The sequence below is a fragment of the Polypterus senegalus genome, chromosome 8, assembly GCF_016835505.1.
Source record: "Polypterus senegalus isolate Bchr_013 chromosome 8, ASM1683550v1, whole genome shotgun sequence".
In the NCBI taxonomy this organism is placed as follows: domain Eukaryota; kingdom Metazoa; phylum Chordata; class Cladistia; order Polypteriformes; family Polypteridae; genus Polypterus; species Polypterus senegalus.
In genome coordinates, this window is record NC_053161.1 from 165,187,981 (window position 1) to 165,205,703 (window position 17,723).

At 39.2% G+C, this 17,723-nt stretch overlaps 1 protein-coding gene across 1 annotated transcript in view; it reads left to right on the top strand.

Annotated features, from left to right (window-relative positions):
* Positions 1–17,723, top strand: part of LOC120533280 (gastrula zinc finger protein XlCGF26.1-like) — a 55,648-nt gene that overhangs the window by 5,272 nt on the left and 32,653 nt on the right. Inside the window, exon 2 of the mRNA XM_039760096.1 lies at positions 4,030–4,501. Within this exon, the coding sequence (XP_039616030.1) occupies positions 4,066–4,501 (436 nt within the window). The 5' untranslated portion in view covers positions 4,030–4,065. The remainder of the gene's footprint in view (positions 1–4,029; positions 4,502–17,723) is intronic.

Genomic DNA, 17,723 nt, shown 5'->3' on the forward strand with positions numbered 1-17,723 from the left:
CCCAATGCTGAAAAAACCTGGTGCCGTTCCGACTAATTTCAGTAATTTTCGTCCTATTTCTAATCTACCCTTCATTTCTAATATTCTTGAAAAAATAGTGGCTATTCAACTTCATTCTCATTTATCTCAAAATCATCTGCATGAGCAGTTCCAGTCTGGTTTTCGTCCCCTCCATCATACAGAAACAGCACTTCTAAAAATTACTAATGACCTCCATATGGTAGCTGATTCTGGTTTAATTACTATTCTCATCCTTCTTGATCTGAGTGCAGCCTTTGACACTATTTATCACACTACTCTTCTCAATAGATCATCTTCGTTTGGCATTACCCACACTCCACTAGATTGGTTCAGATCCTACCTCTCAGGCCGCACTCAGTTTGTTCAGCTTAAACCTTTCACATTCCAACCCACCTCTGTTACTTCAGGTGGACTCTGTCCTGGGGCCCCTCCTTTTCATTATTTATCTTCTTCCTCTTGGCAATATCTTTCGTAAATATAACATTAGCTTCCACTGTTATGCTGATGACACCCAGCTCTATCTCACTAACAAACCTACTGCTTCCTTTCCACCTTCCTCACTTACTGATTGCATAGCAAAAATCAAATCCTGGTTTTCTTCAAACTTTCTTAAATCAAATGCTGACAAACGGAGGTTCTTCTCATTGGTACAAAATCAACTTTATCCAAAACTGATCATTTTTCATTTGTTATTAATTCCTCTGTCTCCCGTTCACCACAGGTTAAGAGTCTAGGTGTCATCCTTGACAGTACTGTGTCTTTTCAGTCCCACATCAATAACATCTCCTGGTCTGCATATTTCCACTTTTCGTAATTAATCGTATTCACCACTCCCTCACTCCCCACACCACTACTATCCTCGTTCATAGTCTTGTCACTTCTCATCAGGATTATTGCAATTCCCTTTTCTTTGGTCTTTCTCGCAAATCTCTTTATAATCTTCAGCTGCCCGCATCATTACTAGAACCCTCTCTATTCTCCATTTCTCCATATCACTCCCGTTTCGAAGCAGCTTCATTGGCTTCCAGTTCAGTTCCGAATTCAATTCAGAATAAAGGAGTAAATACTACTAACTACTAGCTTTTAAGGCTTTCCGCAACCTTGCCCCTCCATATCTGTCCGACCTCCTCCATGTTGCCATTCCCTCCCGCACCCTTAGATCCTCTTCCTCCATCCACTTGACTGTCCCCTTCGTCCGTCTTACCACTATGATGAATGCTCTGCTCCCCAGTTTTGGAACTCACTACCACCTGAGCTCAGAAATATTGAATCATTTTCACTTTTCAGATCTAAACTTAAAACTTATTTGTTTAAGACTGCTTTTTCTCTTTGATTACAATTGTCAGATTTTAACTTTTGTATTTTACTTTTGTTTATAATCTGTGTTTTGTCTATTGTTCAATGTCCTTGAGTGTTTAGAAAGGCGCCTACAAATGAGTAAAATGTATTAATTTTATTATTATTAATTTTAAAAAATACCATGATGTACAATTTTGGACATACCGCCCAGCCCTAGCACAATACATGGGGGGAAAAAAAGGCCATGTGCTCAGTGGTTACTCTCTCAAGTGGTGTTAGCATATTGTAATCTCTTGGACCAATAGTGTGAGTTTTACACATTTGACTTACATGACTGATGTTTTAAAATACTGGAAATTATACGGTAAAATCAAGTCCCGACTTATCCATGGGAGAATTTATCCATGAGTACATATACGGTAAACAGAACAAAAAAACTTTGAAATGTGTAGTGGGAACAAAGGTTTTTATAAAATCAGTTGCTGCAATCAAACAGTACGATTGGCTCAGATGGCAACAGGGTGAATGGCTTGATTTTAATTTTTTTTTCTTCATCACTTACAATGCAAAAGTTTTTGTCCAACCTATACCAAGTAAGTAGAAGGTAAGCATCATCAGTAACACGTGTAAACGTAAGCTAACAAACCCTTTATTTCACCTTCTTGCCATCATCTGTTGCAGGCTGCGTGCTCTAGCCCTCCTTATATAAGCATTTCTCAATTTAACTAACAACACAGGTCTGGGATCTGAATTGATTACATCATTAAGGTGATCAGTATTCACAATTTGGATTAAATACACACGTACTGTTGTACTGCCACCCCGGGAGAAACAACTAAACCCTGTGTCGCTGCTCGATCAAAATACTGCTAGGGAATAGCAGTTTATTATTGAAATGTTTCTGGGTAACACGGCCAGCACTCGTCCTTATTTATGACCCACTCACCACATGCCCCAGATCGACATAACATAACAAGCATTAAAGCAATGAAAGGAAAAAAAAAGAAAGGTACATTTACATGTTAACCGAGAAGACAGCTTTATGTAATTCCCCACCAAAAAAACAAGTAAATAACAAGAATCAAAGACAGACTTTTACAGATTAGGGTGTGAGATGTCCTCGCCTGAGAGAACCCAGTTTCTCCAAATTGGATCACTGTCCTTCCAGCATGTCACCGTGCTCATGAACTGTAAGCCCCACGGATGTATGCCGTCAGCTGATGCCATTAACAAAAATGTTCTATCCTACCAGTCTCAAAGGTTGATCGCTACAGTGAAACCAAAGAAAGAATAGTTTGTCTTCAGAGATGTGTTTCCCATGTAAAGTATCCCAGAGTAAAATAAAACCTTCTTCCAACAGGTGAATTCTTCTCGCTGCTTCTCCTTGCTCCACTGCTTGATGTCTCTCTCTCCCCTTCTTTTCCAGTTAAATCGTCTTCAGCTCCAACTTTACCATCCACACTGTGTCTTTCCCTTAAAGGTGTATTTCCCCATTTTTGGGGAACCCTCTGCAACCCATTTCCTGATGTACACTCTAAGTAGAAGCAAACTGACATGTACATGTGGCAACCTCCACACTGTTTGGGTCCCAGAATTGTATTGTGGTAACAGACAAGAGCCCAGTTAGAGGAGGTCTGCACCAGGGAGTTTCTTTCAATCCTTCCCTCTTTCATCTGCTTATGGACGTGTTGACTCATGAGATAAAAGACCAGTCCCCCGGTGTCTGCATTTTGCTGATGACCTTGTTTTGTTTAACACCAGAAAAGAGCAAGTTGGAAAAATGAAGAAGGGCTTTGGAAGATAGAGCTGTAAAGATTAATAGGAAGAAGACAGAATATCTGAGCTTTAATGATGATCAGGATTCAGATGTTAGCCTTCAGGGAGAACTATAGAAAAGAGTGGATACGTTTAAATATCTAGGATGAGTGGTAGCCCAAGATGGAAAATGAGATGCACAGAAAAACCGTAGAGTGCAGTATGGATGGAACAGATAGAAGAAGGTATCAGGAGTATTGTGTTATTGAAGAGTAAGGTGAAGGTTTAAGGTCAGGACAGCGGTAAGCCCAGCAATGATGTATGCAGCTGAGACATGGTGGGCAGTAAAGGGATCGCAGGAGAAGAAGTTAGATATGGCAGAAATGAGAATGTTGAGATGAATGCAGAGTTACAGAAAAGAACAGAATAAGAAATGAGACAATCAGAGGTACAACAAAAATGGGTAAATACAGGAAAGGAGGTTGAAGAGGTATGGACATGTGATGAGGAGAGACAATGAATATGTGGGTAAAAGATTGATGGGAAGAGAAAGTATCCATCCACCTCAGCTTTGGTCTCCTTTAAAGTAAAAGTAGATTGTGAAGAAAAATGGTCTGACTGGTGAGGAGGTGCAGGACGAAGCTGTTTGGAGATGATTGATCAAGCACATTAACTCCAAATCAAAGTGGGGAAAAAAGGAGGAAGAAGAGAATACTGCTGAACCACAACTGTGCAAGATGGTCTTCTCTTCCAGTCTATAGGACCTTCACTCCAGTCCAAAAATGTTTTGACATCTGAATATTTGATATGAGGGATGAGCCACTATTGATGTCTTGAAATGCCTGACTTGATGTGAATCTTAACTAAGAGGGTGTTGTGAAGTGAAATACAAATATCTTTACATCTGACTGATGCACTTTTGATTGAAATAAATCCTTTTCCTTTATTCCACAGAAAGAAAGAGAAAGCTGCTGTTTAGGTTACATCTAGATGGATGTAAAAAAGGAGACGTGTGAGGCTGCCATAAATACCAGAGAAACAATGACTGTAAGTATTAAGAAGGAGGAGTGGGAGTGGGAGTCCATCCACCCTCAAGAGGAGAGTCTCCACATTAAGGAAGAGGAGGAGGAGGACTGTGAGACAGGGTTAGTAAACATTAAAGGAGAGTCTGAAGAGACGTCTGTCAGCATTGAGACAAACATTTGTAAAAGTGTGCAGAATGTCAAGGAAGAGGACCATCAGTGTGGGGGTGAAGATGGAGCAGCGACCGGGTTAGTCTCACCTCACAGCAGACCCTGTGCATCATCAGAACCTTCGATCCTGGTGAAGTCTGAATCATCACAGCTTGACACACAGATGACTGAAGACCCTTCATCCGTTAGAATTCAGGAAGATCAGCCACCACCTACAGATCAGGCTAATAAAAGTAAGTGGAAAGTAAAATTTAGTGTTGGTTTTAGGGTTGGGGGATTATGGATCTGAAAGGGAGGTCTTGTACTTTTTATGAGAAACACTGAACTGGAGTTAAAGGGGTGTGTGTTATTGTGTGTTTAATGTCGTTTGACAGTTCATCTCTGTTAATGTTTGAAGTAGGGCTGGAAGTAACTATTTTGATAATCGATTAATCTGATTATCTTGTCGATTAAACAATTAGTTGGGTGGTTTAAAAAAGTTCATTTGAAATTAAACACAAAGATCTTGAAATGGAACTTTTCAGCAAATATACAGATTTAGTTTTTTTACATGACCTACCTGTCGATATTTTAAACAAAATATAGGTTTTTATACATTTATATAATAGTACATTGAAAATAAGCAGTAATAAATAAAAAATATAAAACACTTGATAGCACTTCTGGTTCTAGTTAGGCAATGCACACACTCTTTCCTTAAAAGCACAAAAGTTTTTAACAAATGAAACTCGCTAGTTGGCTTATGTATTCAGAATCGCACTAAACACACACTTCAAAATTAAATACATAATTTAAGTTTTTTTTTTTTCCTCCAGTTTCTGTGAAAGTTTTACTAGTAACACATCATGTAAATATCTGACCACCACAGATGAATTTGTTGCTCAATCGATATTTGAAATTAGGGTAAATGCCCGGACTGTGTTTTCCTTTTGCAGCAAAGCAAGTGGTTTCATTTGCATGAAACTCAGTCCTCCCTTTGCCTTGTGATATACCAAGTTCATTTTAAGTGAAAGTTCATTTCTTTTTTGCATTACCATTCATCTTTTTTGTGTCTGGAAACCTCTCACCACCGCAGATTCTTTGGCACATTTACTTTCAGCCAACACGCTGTCACAGCCTGCCGCATGTCATTTGCTATCGGCAGTGTGCTGTTAGATTTTCACTCTTGAAACTCTGCGATTCTGCCACAAAATCTGCTTTACCGGCTAAACATGGTGTGCCGCAGCAGCACTTGCACATTATCGCATCTTCTTTCAAACTGTATAAATCATGTTAAATTCCAATAGTCAACTAGTCTGGAACTTTGGCTTTTCCACCCTGCTGCTACATTTTGGCTCTGAATGAGAGATTCGCCTTTCTGTCACAATTGATGTGCTGTTGGATTCACTGCGGCACTGTCACTGAATTTTTGATTTCCTTTGCACGTGAGACTGAAAAAAAGTTTTGTGCTTAAGTACTTAAGTTTTTTCGCAGCCATTTTTTGTACACACACACACACACACGAATGCAAGTTTGTAATGTAATATAGCACCATAATTAACAGAGCGACGCAAAAAAAAAAAACAAATATGTAAAGTGAAGATCTGAACGCGTACTAGCTGGTGGTGAATGGCACATATTTTTTTAGTCACTTAAGGCTTAAGAGAAGGTTTATGGATGTGGTGAGAGAGGACATGAAGGTGATGGGTGTGACAGAGCAAGATGCAGAGGACAAAAATCTGTGGAAGAAGATGATCCGCTGTGGCAACCCCTAACAGGAGTAGGCAAAAGAAGATCATAAAACTCTGTCGCGTGCTACAGCATTACAGAGGGCTGGACTATGAGTCGAATTATTCCTCCCTTCAAACCAAAAGTCCTGTCATAATGCCTAGCCTATCATACATCGTGTTCATATACCCGTATCACATAACACTGAAGTGACATTCAGCTTACTAAGATGACGACAAGTCTTACTCTTCCACGGAGCCTCTAACGTATGTTTCCTGTTCAAATGTTTGAGCATGTGCTCTTGTGCCATATGAAGTCAGACCTACTCGTTTTGCAACGCACGACTTTTTATTTCCCATGTTGAGAGTGAAGTGTTCCCAAACCTTGAAAGTCTTAGGTTGCACTACCTTTTTCTGGCACTTGCTTACCGTTTGCCTTTTTTCAAATGTCTTCACAGCTTAGAGAAGTAGTGACGCAATTGCACGCCACAGCGTGTTAAGCCTAATGACGTAATCAACTAATCGATGAAAGCGATTGTTGCCAGCACTTTTTTTTTTATTTTATTGATTTTATTGTAATCATTCCATACAAATAGATCAATTTTTACAAAAATATAGGAGTGAAAACAAGTCAACCCACACCCCTGAGAAAGAGAGCATGGTCAACGGAGTAAAACTTAAAGCCATTGAAAATAAATAAATTGATGAGTTTAATAAGCGGATAAAGATAAATGGAGAAGAAAAAGAAATGGGAAGAGAATCTACTTCCTCTGTGCTTTAAGAGCTTATTCTAAAATGTTATTGATCAGATCCTGCCAGGTTTTGAAAAGGTTCTGCACAGATCCTGTAAGTGAGAATTTAATTTTTTCCAATTTCAAATAATATAAAACATCAGCTACCCACTGACTTAAAAGAGGAGAGTTAGGATTCTTAAAGTTGAGCAAGACAAGTCTGTGTCAATAGTGAAGTAATGGCGATCGCAGTTTGTTTGTCCTTCTCCATTTTAAGCCCCTCTGTGAGCCCACCAAACACAAATGTTAGTGGGTTAGGAGGGATTGTGACACCAAGGCTGTCTGATAGGCATTTAAAAATGTTGGTCCAGAATGATGTTAATTTGGTGCAGGCCCAGTGAGGACGGAGCTCGATGGCAGCGTTCACAGGTTGGATCTTACCCTGGAAACATTTTGGACAATTTCAAGCGAGACAGATGTGCTCGGTATATAATTTTGAGTTGAATAACTGTATGCTTTGCAGATATGGAGCTCGAGTGAATTCTGTACATTGCTACCTTCCACTCCTTTTATGAGATGTTCAGTGAGAGATCCTTTTCCCATTGTCCTCTTGGATCTTTGAAAGGGAGGGACTGTAAAATGGTTTTATATATTACAGAAATGCTGCTGGAGTCCTCGAAACTGAGCAATATTTTTTCCAGCATAGAGGAGGGTGCGAGATGTGGGAAATCGGGCAGGTTCTGTTTAGCAAAGTTTCTAATTTGAAGATAGTGAAAGAAATGTGTTGCTGGAAAGTTAAATTTAGAATGTTGTTGTTCATAGAATGCAAATATGTTGTCTATATAAAAATCTGTAAGTGATTTAATCCCAGATGTTTTCCAGATATTAAAAACTGCATCTGCTTGCGAGGGATGAAAAAGGTGGTTCTCGTGCAGAGGTGCCACAGATAAAAGCTCCTCCATCTTAAAATGCTTTCTACATTGGTTCCATATTATGAGTGAGTGAAGCACAATTGGGTTGTTAGTATATTGGCAATAATTTGTAATTATAGGGGCACAAAGCTGGAAATATAAAGAAGTACTGCAGTTGCCAGCGTTTTTAATAATCTATTATTGTCAATAATATTTATTAGCTCTAGATGTAAAGTTTAGCAATTTGCTGCTCTCGCGTTGCAGCTGTAAATTTGTGCAAACACTCCAAGCCTGTCCTCAGTAAAAAGTGTTACACAAAAGTAGAATTGTAAGGAAAAGTTGGTGAATTCTTTGAAATTCCCTGAATTTCTGCATTGATTTCCAATAGTAGTGCAGTCCCACTAATAGACAAGCACAATCACCTTAAGCTAATAACACAAAATTGTTTGTTAGATGGTGTCAGTCCGGAACTCTCTTTAATTTAGGAGTCAAAACAAACCCACAGGACCAGTTGGCATCTCTCATGCTGCCTTGATGAGCTTTAGGAATTGTGGAAATACAAAGTTCATAACGGAAATGTTCACATGAAAATTGTATACTGAGATATGTATTAAAATGCATTCTACAGATGTCAGAATTTTTCTTAATATGGTAGAGAAAAGCCAAGCAAAATGACACCTTTTATTGGCTAACTAAAGAGATTACAGTATGCAAGCTTTCGAGGCAATTCAGGCCCCTTCTTCAGGCAAGATGTAATACAGAAACTGAAGTTTCCTGTGTTTATATACACACACTAAGACAAGAAACAACAATGGTGAATCTTTAAATGAAAAACCTTAAATGTAAAAAATTAATAGGTTCACTCAGGCTAAGATTAATTTAACAAGAGAGAGAAGAACAATGTATGGTCAAGATCTTTGGATAAGGTAAATGTCCAACAAAGTCCTTTGAAGTTTGTGATGAGTTTTTCAAAACAATGCACATCTGTAGACAGGTGGTCTGTGTCAGTCTGAGAGATGCAAACAGTCTTCATATCTGGCTATAAAACTCTTGTCTCTATTCAAGCCATGTTGTAATGTATTCAATTTTAACATGAGCTTAACTTCCCATTCTATTCTCTCTTGCTGTGTTTTGAAGTTGCCCATAAGCACTGTGACTTTAAAGTCCCTCTCACAGTGTCCATGGCTGTTGAAGTGGGCCGCTACAGGAACATCTGTGTTGCCATGTTTAATGTGGAATCTGTGTAAATTCATTCTCTGGCGGAGTGTTTGTCCAGTTTCTCCCACATAGAGTGTAGTGTCAGGACATTTCATGCAGAGAATTAGGTAGATCACATTAGATGATGTGCAGGAAAATGACCCCTTTATGTGATGTTCAAGTCGACAGTGTGGTATAACTATACGGTCTGTATTGTAAATGTGGGCACACGTCTTTTCTGTAGGCAGGATGGGCTATTTTGTGTCGGTTCATTTAGGGAGCTTCGGACAATAAGTTGCTGAAGGTTTGGTGGTTGTCTGTATGCCAGGAGGGAGGTTCAGGAAATACATTTTTAGTGTTTGGTGTTGTTTAGCATTGGCTGAAGTTCTTTTATAATCTTTGGAAGTGTTTCAAGATGTGGGTTGTAGGTGACAACAAGGGGGATGCGGTTCTTGTTGTCTTTGTTTTTATATTCCAGAAGGTTCTCTCTGGGTATGGCAGTAGCTCTTCTTATTTGAGTGTCTGTTGTTTTGGGGGTATAACCTTGTTTGATGAAATCTTGTCTGAGCTCCTGCAGTTGTTGATCCCGGTCTGTCGGGTCTGAGCAAATACGATTGTACCGTATTGCTTGGCTAAAAATAATGGAGCGCTTATATGCTTGGGGTGGAAGCTATCACTTCTTAGGTAGGTCCGTCTGTCTGTTGGTTTGTGAAAAACAGAAGTTACAAGGGTGTTGTTTTTAGTTGAACGGTGGTGTCAAGGAAGCAGACTTCTGTTTTTGAGTAATTCAGCTTTATGTTGGGGTGAAAAGAATTATATTCATTATGAAAATGGAGGAGGTCCTTCTCACTGGCAGTCCAGATTATGAAGATGTCATCTATGTAACGGAGATACAACATTGGTTTTAAGATGCACATTGACATGAAATCTTCCTCCAATTTTGCCATAAATAGGTTTGCATAGTGAGGTGCAAACCGACAGCCCATTGCAGTCCCCATTTGTTGCAAGTAGCAATCTTGTCCAAAAGAGAATAGATTATGTGTCAGAGTGAATTTTATCATTTCTATTACTGACTTTGTGGGTAAATCATGTTGTCTGAGGTACGTTTCACATGCCAATATGCCATCATCATGGGGGATGTTTGTGTACAGTGCCTCAACATCCATTGTGGCCAGTAAGGTTCCCTCAGGTAAGGGGCCTAAAGCAGACAGTTTTTTTAAGAAGTCAGTGGTGTCCTGGATGTAGCTGGTTGTGTTGTGGGCGAGGGTTTAAGAATGTGTTCCACCCAACCTGAGACCTTTTCTGTAAGGGAGCCAGTTCCTGAGATGATAGGCCTTCCTGGGTTCCCTTCTTTGTGGATTTTAAGAAGCATGTAGAAGTAACCCATTTTGGGGTTCTCAGAAATTAAACTGTTTACCTGATCCCTGATGTCAAGAGGAAAGCTACTTACTATCTTTTTTAGTTCCTTTTTGTAGAGATCTGTTGGGTCTTCTTGCAGCTTGTGATAATCCATAGTATTGGGCAACTGTCTTTGTGCCTCCTGTATATAATATGATGTGTTCATGATGACTAAAGCACCCCCTTTGTCTGCTGGTTTGATAATGATTTCTGTATTTTCCCTTAGTGAATGTATGGCTCTCCGCTCATCCCCAGTAATGTTTTCTATCCGATTTTGCTGCCTGTTTAATATCCCTGTTTTCACTCTTAATACCTAAATATGGTATTGTTTTTTTATGACCATATCTGGTTGTATTACCCACAGTCGGTGAAATGCTCATTGATATTAGAACACTAGAACAATCTGGGCAAGAACAGGCCATTCAGCCCAACAAAGCTCACCAATCCTATGCACTTAACTCTTCTGAGAAAATATCAAGTCGAGTTTTGAAAGTCCCTAAAGTTCTACTGTTTACCACACTATTTGGTCACTTATTCCATGTGTCTGTGGTTCTTTGCGTAAAGAAAAAGTTAACAATGTTTTTGGGAAATTTACTTTTCACAAGTTTCCAATTGCATCCCCATGTTCCTGATGAACTCATTTTACAATAACAGTCTCGATCCACTGTTCGAATTCCCTTTGTAATTTTAAGCATTTTAGTCATGTCTCCTTTTAATCTTCTTTTGCTTAAGCTGTAAAGCTTCAGCTGTTTTAATATTTCCTAATAATTCATCCCCTGTAGCCCTGGAATCAACCTAGTTGCTCTTCTCTGGACCTTTTGTAGTGCTGCTATGTCCTTTTTGTAGACTGGAGACCAAAACTGCACACAGTACTCCAGATGAGGCCTCACCAGTGTGTTATAAATCTTGAGCAGAACCTCCTGTGACTTGTACTCCACGCATCAAGGCGCTATATAACCTGACACTCTGTTTGCCTTCTTAATGGCTTCTGAACACTGTCTGGCAGCTGATAGGGTAGACTCCACTACGACTTCTAAATCCTCACAAGGTGTCCTCTTGATTTTCCGACCGCCCATTGTGTATTCAAACCTAACATTTTAACTTCCTATGTATAATACTTTACATTTACTGACATTAAATCTCATCTGCCACAAATCAAACCAAGCCTGTTTGCTGCCCAAATCCCTCTGTAATGCCTCCGGATTCCAGATTATCTGTCCTATCCACCTATTTTGGTATCATCTAAAAACATAGCCAACTTGTTACTTATATTCCTGTCCAAATCCATCCATCCATCCATTTTCTATCCCGCTGAATCCGAATACAGGGTCACGGGGGTCTGCTGGAGCCAATCCCAACCAACACAGGGCACAAGGCAGGAACCAATCCTGGGCAGGGTGCCAACCCACCACAGGACACACACAAACACACACTAGGGCCAATTTAGAATCGCCAATCCACCTAACCTGCATGTCTTTGGATTGTGGGAGGAAACCCACGCAGACACGGGGAGAACATGCAAACTCCACGCAGGGAGGACCCGGGAAGCGAACTCAGGTCTCCTAACTGCGAGGCAGCAGTGCTACCACTGCGCCACCGTGCCGCCCCCCTGTCCAAATCATGCATATATATTAAAAATAGCAGCGGCCCTAGCACTTACCCCTGCTGGTCACCACTCTTAACATCGGCCAGTTCTGATGAGGTTCCTCACACCATCACCCTCTGCTTCCTGTGTCTGAGCCAATTCTGCACCCATCTAAAAACATCACCCTGAACTCCCACTTCTTTTAACTTGATGCCCAACCTCTCATGTGGCACCTTATCAAATGCTTTCTGAAAGTCCAGATAAATAATATCATAAGCTCCACTTTGATCATATGCTTTTGTTGCAACCTCATAAAATTCCAACATGTTAGTAAAACACAACCTCCCTCTTCTCAACCCATGCTGACTGTTCAGAATAACTCCTGTCCTTGCCATGTGTTGCTCAATCTTATCCTTATTAATTCCTTCTATTAATTTTACTGTGATGTACATTAAGCTGTCTGGCCTATAGTTGTTTGAATCTGCCTTGTCACCCTTTTTATGTAATGGGATAATAAGTGCCATTGTCTTTTGGATTCTCTCCAATTCACAGTGACTTTCTAAAAAATATACATCAAGAGTTTATATCTGTACTCAGTAGCCTCCTTAAGAACTCAAGGGTAACTATTATCTGGGCCTGGGGCCTCATGTATAACGTCGTGCGTAGAACTCGCACTATAACATGGCGTAAGCACAAAAGCCGAAATGTGTTTACGCACAGAAAAATCCAGATGCAGGAATCTGTGCGTACTCCAACTTCCACGCTCTTCCGCTACATAAATCCCGATCAGCGTGAAAACTAACGCTCGTGCACGCGCATTATGTAACGCCCCAAATCCTCCCAGAATTACGCCTATTTGAATATGCAAATCAATATAAATCGCCCTTAAGCGCAGCCTTCTGTGAAAAGACAATGGGAAAAGCATGGGGAAAATATAAGAATTTCAGCAAATACCAAGTGGAGGCAAAGGAAAAACATACTATTTGTTCAAATAAGCCGTGGTATAATCAACAAAAGGAAGTTGATCGAGTGACATAGCGTGTTGGAGAAACTTGAAAGCTCACATTCACAAAATCGCACAGTGCCGGAAATAAAAAAGAAGTCGCATATCAAAGTTGCCGTGAAAAGAAGAGTTGTAAGCCCACTGTCTGAGTGTCATATGAAAGTTTATTAGGGTACAGAGAAAAAAGGCACACGGTGGGGAAAAAGCACGAAATGTCAACTTCAATCTCGACATTTCCACTTTAATCACGTAGTTTATTTTGTCATTTAGTAGAACATTATAAACTTCATCTTAAAATCGTTTAATTAACCAGTTTCTCAAATCACATCGTAATTAAAGTAGCACGTTAAATGCTTTGTTTTGTATTTGATCTTCTATGTGCTCTATGTGTGTGAATCACTACTTGCTTCTTAAACTGGCTCTCTTCCTCCAACTGGACACAGAGTCCATTACATTTGTGATATTACAGCTCTCTGAATAACTAAAATACTGAGATGTATACGTGATGTCATTTTCATGATGATAGGAGCTAAAGCACATTATTAAACATGTGTTTCATGAGCCTGTGCTCATGACAAGCATTTATCTTTTGTCGAAATTTGTCGCATGCTTTTAGCTGTGTTGTTATTTTATCTTTCTGTGTTATATTCAATATATATTGGCGTAGCCGTCACTGCAGTCAGTGCTTTTCTTTCCCCAAGTAACCGATCGCCATAAAATCAGCTCTGTAATACACGTTAAGCCATCTGTAAGCTTAGCGCCAATTCTTCAAAACGTTTAAAGAACATTGAAATATCTTCGTAGTACATGTTTAATTATTCTATCCTTCACGACACTCCCAGTGAAGAATATAGATTATTTAAATGAAGTTAAAGTTTTATGTGTATAATTTAACAAACATATTTTGCTGCATTTCACCTTAAAAATGATATCGTCATTATATGTAAATACGCGCTTAATAAAGTGGCTCAGGTTGTGAGATATTATAACTGTAGTGCAAGTTTACAGTGGGGTGATTGTACTTATAAGTACAAACAGTTCTACAAGGAGCAATTGATTGAGTGCATTTAAAGTTCTTGGGATGAAACTGTTTCTGAACAGCGAGGTCTGTACAGGAAAGGCTTTAAAACATTTTGCAGTGGCAGAGACAGCGTGTGCTTAATGCCGTATACCGATAATTCTCTTTCCGATCAGCTGCTGCTGTGATTCACACTCAGATACAGTGATATAAATACTCCGAGTCGTGCAGTGAGAGTAATATGGAAAAGATGATCGCTGTGGCAACTCCTAACGGGAGGAGCTGAAGAAGAAGAAGAAGGAGAAGGAGAAGTGAGAGTAACAACGCTAAAGCAGTTCTGGTATTTGGAATACTATGGCTGTTCCCTGGACCATTATATTGTTACAAGTTAATTACAATCAGATAGGGCTGTGCGATATGACCAAAATCTTATATCCCGATATTTCATTTCATATCCCGATATCACGATATAGTACATTTTCTTTGTATTCAGTGAATAGTTTATATAATCACCACTCCTTTTTTTTTCATTTAAATTAAAAATCAAAATGAGAAGTACTCAACTTGTAATTACTTCTGTTCTTTTATTTAGAACATTTGAGCAAATGTTTGACTTTGAATGTAAACATAAAATGTTAATGTATCAAATATAAAACACTTTTCAAAACAAATTACTAAAGGCTCAATATAAAATACTGCTATATAAAATGCCTGACATAAACAAAATGTGAACTGTAGCAGCAATAACTCTCACAACATATATTAAATATAAAAGGATCAAAGTACTAACAACTAAACTATATAAGGCCAATAAACCCTTTAAACAAAATAAATACAAGTCTAACATTAACTGTCAAAACCAAATGTAAACATTGTACTTCAAACTGTAGCAGCAATAAGGCTTACGACAAAAATATATTAAATATATAATATTAAATATAATATTTTTTAGGCTACATTCTAGTAAAATGTTAATTTGCACATCGTAGTGTGGCAAATCTCCGTTAATGAGTTACAGCTGATCGCCCTGCGTGGACTGGACGGCGCTAACGTGTTGATGCAGTCCAGCCCCAAGCACGGGGCGATCCGCGGTAACTCGTTAACAGAGATTTGCCGTGTTAATGCAGTTGTGGCGTAAACGTAATTTTAACAAGATTAACGCTGACAGCAAACGCTGCAGGGAAAATTATGCCTTAAGCAAATTGTTTTGGTAGCAATTAATCTTCCAAGCTTTTAACATGCTCATTTAAATAGTACCTTTACAACTGTAATATCCTACGTGGCCTGCCTCTCAGTTGTAAACTCTCTGCATGCTCACTCACGTGCTTTTTGTGGAGGTGTAGAAGAGGTTTGTCGTGTTGGAGTCTGTGGTAGCGATCGGTTTGCAGCATAATTTGCACAGTACCGTTTTCTGGTCCGTGTCAGACTTTTCAAATCCAAACCATCTCCATAATACAGAGGTAGCCCCTCGTTTAGGAACAAGGTCCTTCTGTTTGGAGCTACCTGGTGTTGCCTCGTCTTCATCAGCCATGCTAGTGTGTCTGCATCCACGTGGTGGCCATCAAAACAATGAAAAAAATATTTCCGTAAACAGTTTATTTTGCGACACCACGAAACAAACGATAACGTAATGTGCAGCGATAGACGTTTTCATATTGTCATCCGATATATATCGTTATATCGAACAGCCCTACAATCAGATGCATTACACTAATAAACAATATGCGGTTAGTTTCTGTGTATTTTTAAAGCCGCGTCATGAAAATAATGCGTGGCTTTACGCCAAGTGTAGGTTTTATACATCGCGATTTCAACGTGGAAAAGTTCTTACGCAACATTTCTGTGCGTACGCACCGTTTATACATGAGGCCCCAGGTGATTTGTTTGATTTCAGCCTATTTAATCTGAGCAGCACTTCTCCCTCTACAATTTCCAAATCCCTCAGTACCTCCTTAGTGGTCCTTTTAACCAATTCCCCTCTTTTAGCCTCCCTGTTTTCCTTATTAATGGTTGCCCTAATGTTCTTATATGTCCTGCAATTCACTTTAAAGGTATTAGTTTTTTTTTTCTTCCTTTGCAGCGTATTTTTCTAACTCTTTATTACCCACTCCAGTTTTTGTTTTTTTTTAATTTTCCTATTAATTCCAAATTGAGGAATGTCCCTGTCCTGCATTACATGTAAAAGGTTTTTAAACTTGTTCCACTGCTCCACAACTGTCTCAGCGCTTAAAAGCTTACATCTGTTTATCCTCCTTGACTTTGCCACATCTGCTCAAAATTTGCCCTACCTAAATGAAACTTAACAATTTTAGTCTTTGCATCCGCATTCTTACGAAGCACTGAGAATTGTATTATATTATGGTCACTTGACCCTAGTGGTTCAGTCACTTCTACACCCTCAATTCTATCCTGATTATTACAAAATACTAAATCCAGACAGGCTTCATGTTGATGCTTTAACATGCTGTGTTAATAGTCACTGATGACGTCTAAAAACTGCTGTTCTTGTGCTCTGCTATATTGTGCTCTAAGACCCAAGTAAGTATGGAAAGCATCTGTTCAGAATGATTCCAGAAAAGTTTTTCTAGCATCACAGCAGGTGACAGGGGTATCGAGTCTAAATAGACCAGTCATTCAAGACCTCCAATATAGAATGCAGGAGACCTTAAGTACTTCTATCTAGACACCGACTCATGCCTGTCATGGTGGCAGACCTTGGAGTTACTGGAGGACACAAACAATATGAAGATCAGGAAATGGGCCTTTTATGTAATGTTAGAAGGAGAATCTGCTAATGTGACTGAAATGAACCAAAAATGGTGTCGATCAAAAGTTTATGATTGATGACTACAGAGAGAGTGCACTACAATGGTTTGTGTTAATTGCAGACTTCAGTAACTTTGTTCATTTACCTTTTTTTAGTTCAGTTTATTGTTTAGTGCTCCTCACTGAGGAGAGACTTGGAGTGCTTGAGGTTTTATGCTTTGACAGAAATAATTAAAAAGGTGTGTTTTACATTAACATATAAGTCACATGTACAGTACATTAACATAACAGTCATTATCATTAACACACAAATGTCATGAAATTTGCAGTATGACAGCACATTTTGATTTCAATGGCGTTAATTGTTCATGACAGTACACATCTATTAACGACATAATGGGAAGAATAAGTATTCTGGGTTTTTTGATCTTCTTTTTCATTTGTAGACCACTGCAGCTCATGAAGACCTGTGCATTGATTTACAACCTTGTTAATGTCTCTGATTGTCTGTGGTAGTTTAAAAAAGCTATTCAAACATATACTTTAGAGTCAAGTGTCTCTGGTCTAAGTGTGGAGCTCTGTTGGGACACATTCTGAATGTCATGTCTGACCCGAGTGTCAAGTACTCCATTGAGGTCTAACAGAATTAATCTGCTGGTTTGTCCCGAGTCTGCTGCAGTAAGCAAATCATTGGTTACCCAATGCAGAGCAGAGTCACGGCTGTGCTGAGCTATGAAACCAAACTGGAAGGGTCCCATCAACTAGAAGAGAAGCAATTGGTGAGTTGAGTGAGTTTAACAGAAAAGGCTAAGTTAGAAACAGGCAGAAAATTGTTAAGACAGTCAGCATCAAGACTAGAGTTGCTTTTAACATTGGGCATACCAAAGTGCACAGTGTCATGCGATGTGTTTATTATCTTAACAGTCGGGATTATGGCATAAAGACAGACATTAAGAAGTGTGGTGGGGATGTAGTCGGCCTCCTTTTACAAAGCAGGTCATCAACAAATGCAGATGTGGCTGCTGAAACTTTAGAAATGGAGCTGAATTGAGTGGGAAGACAGCAAAGATATAAATGGGTGTTGGATTTATGCTAGTTGAATTATTTAGATTTTTAATTTTTTCATGGAAAAGGTGGAGA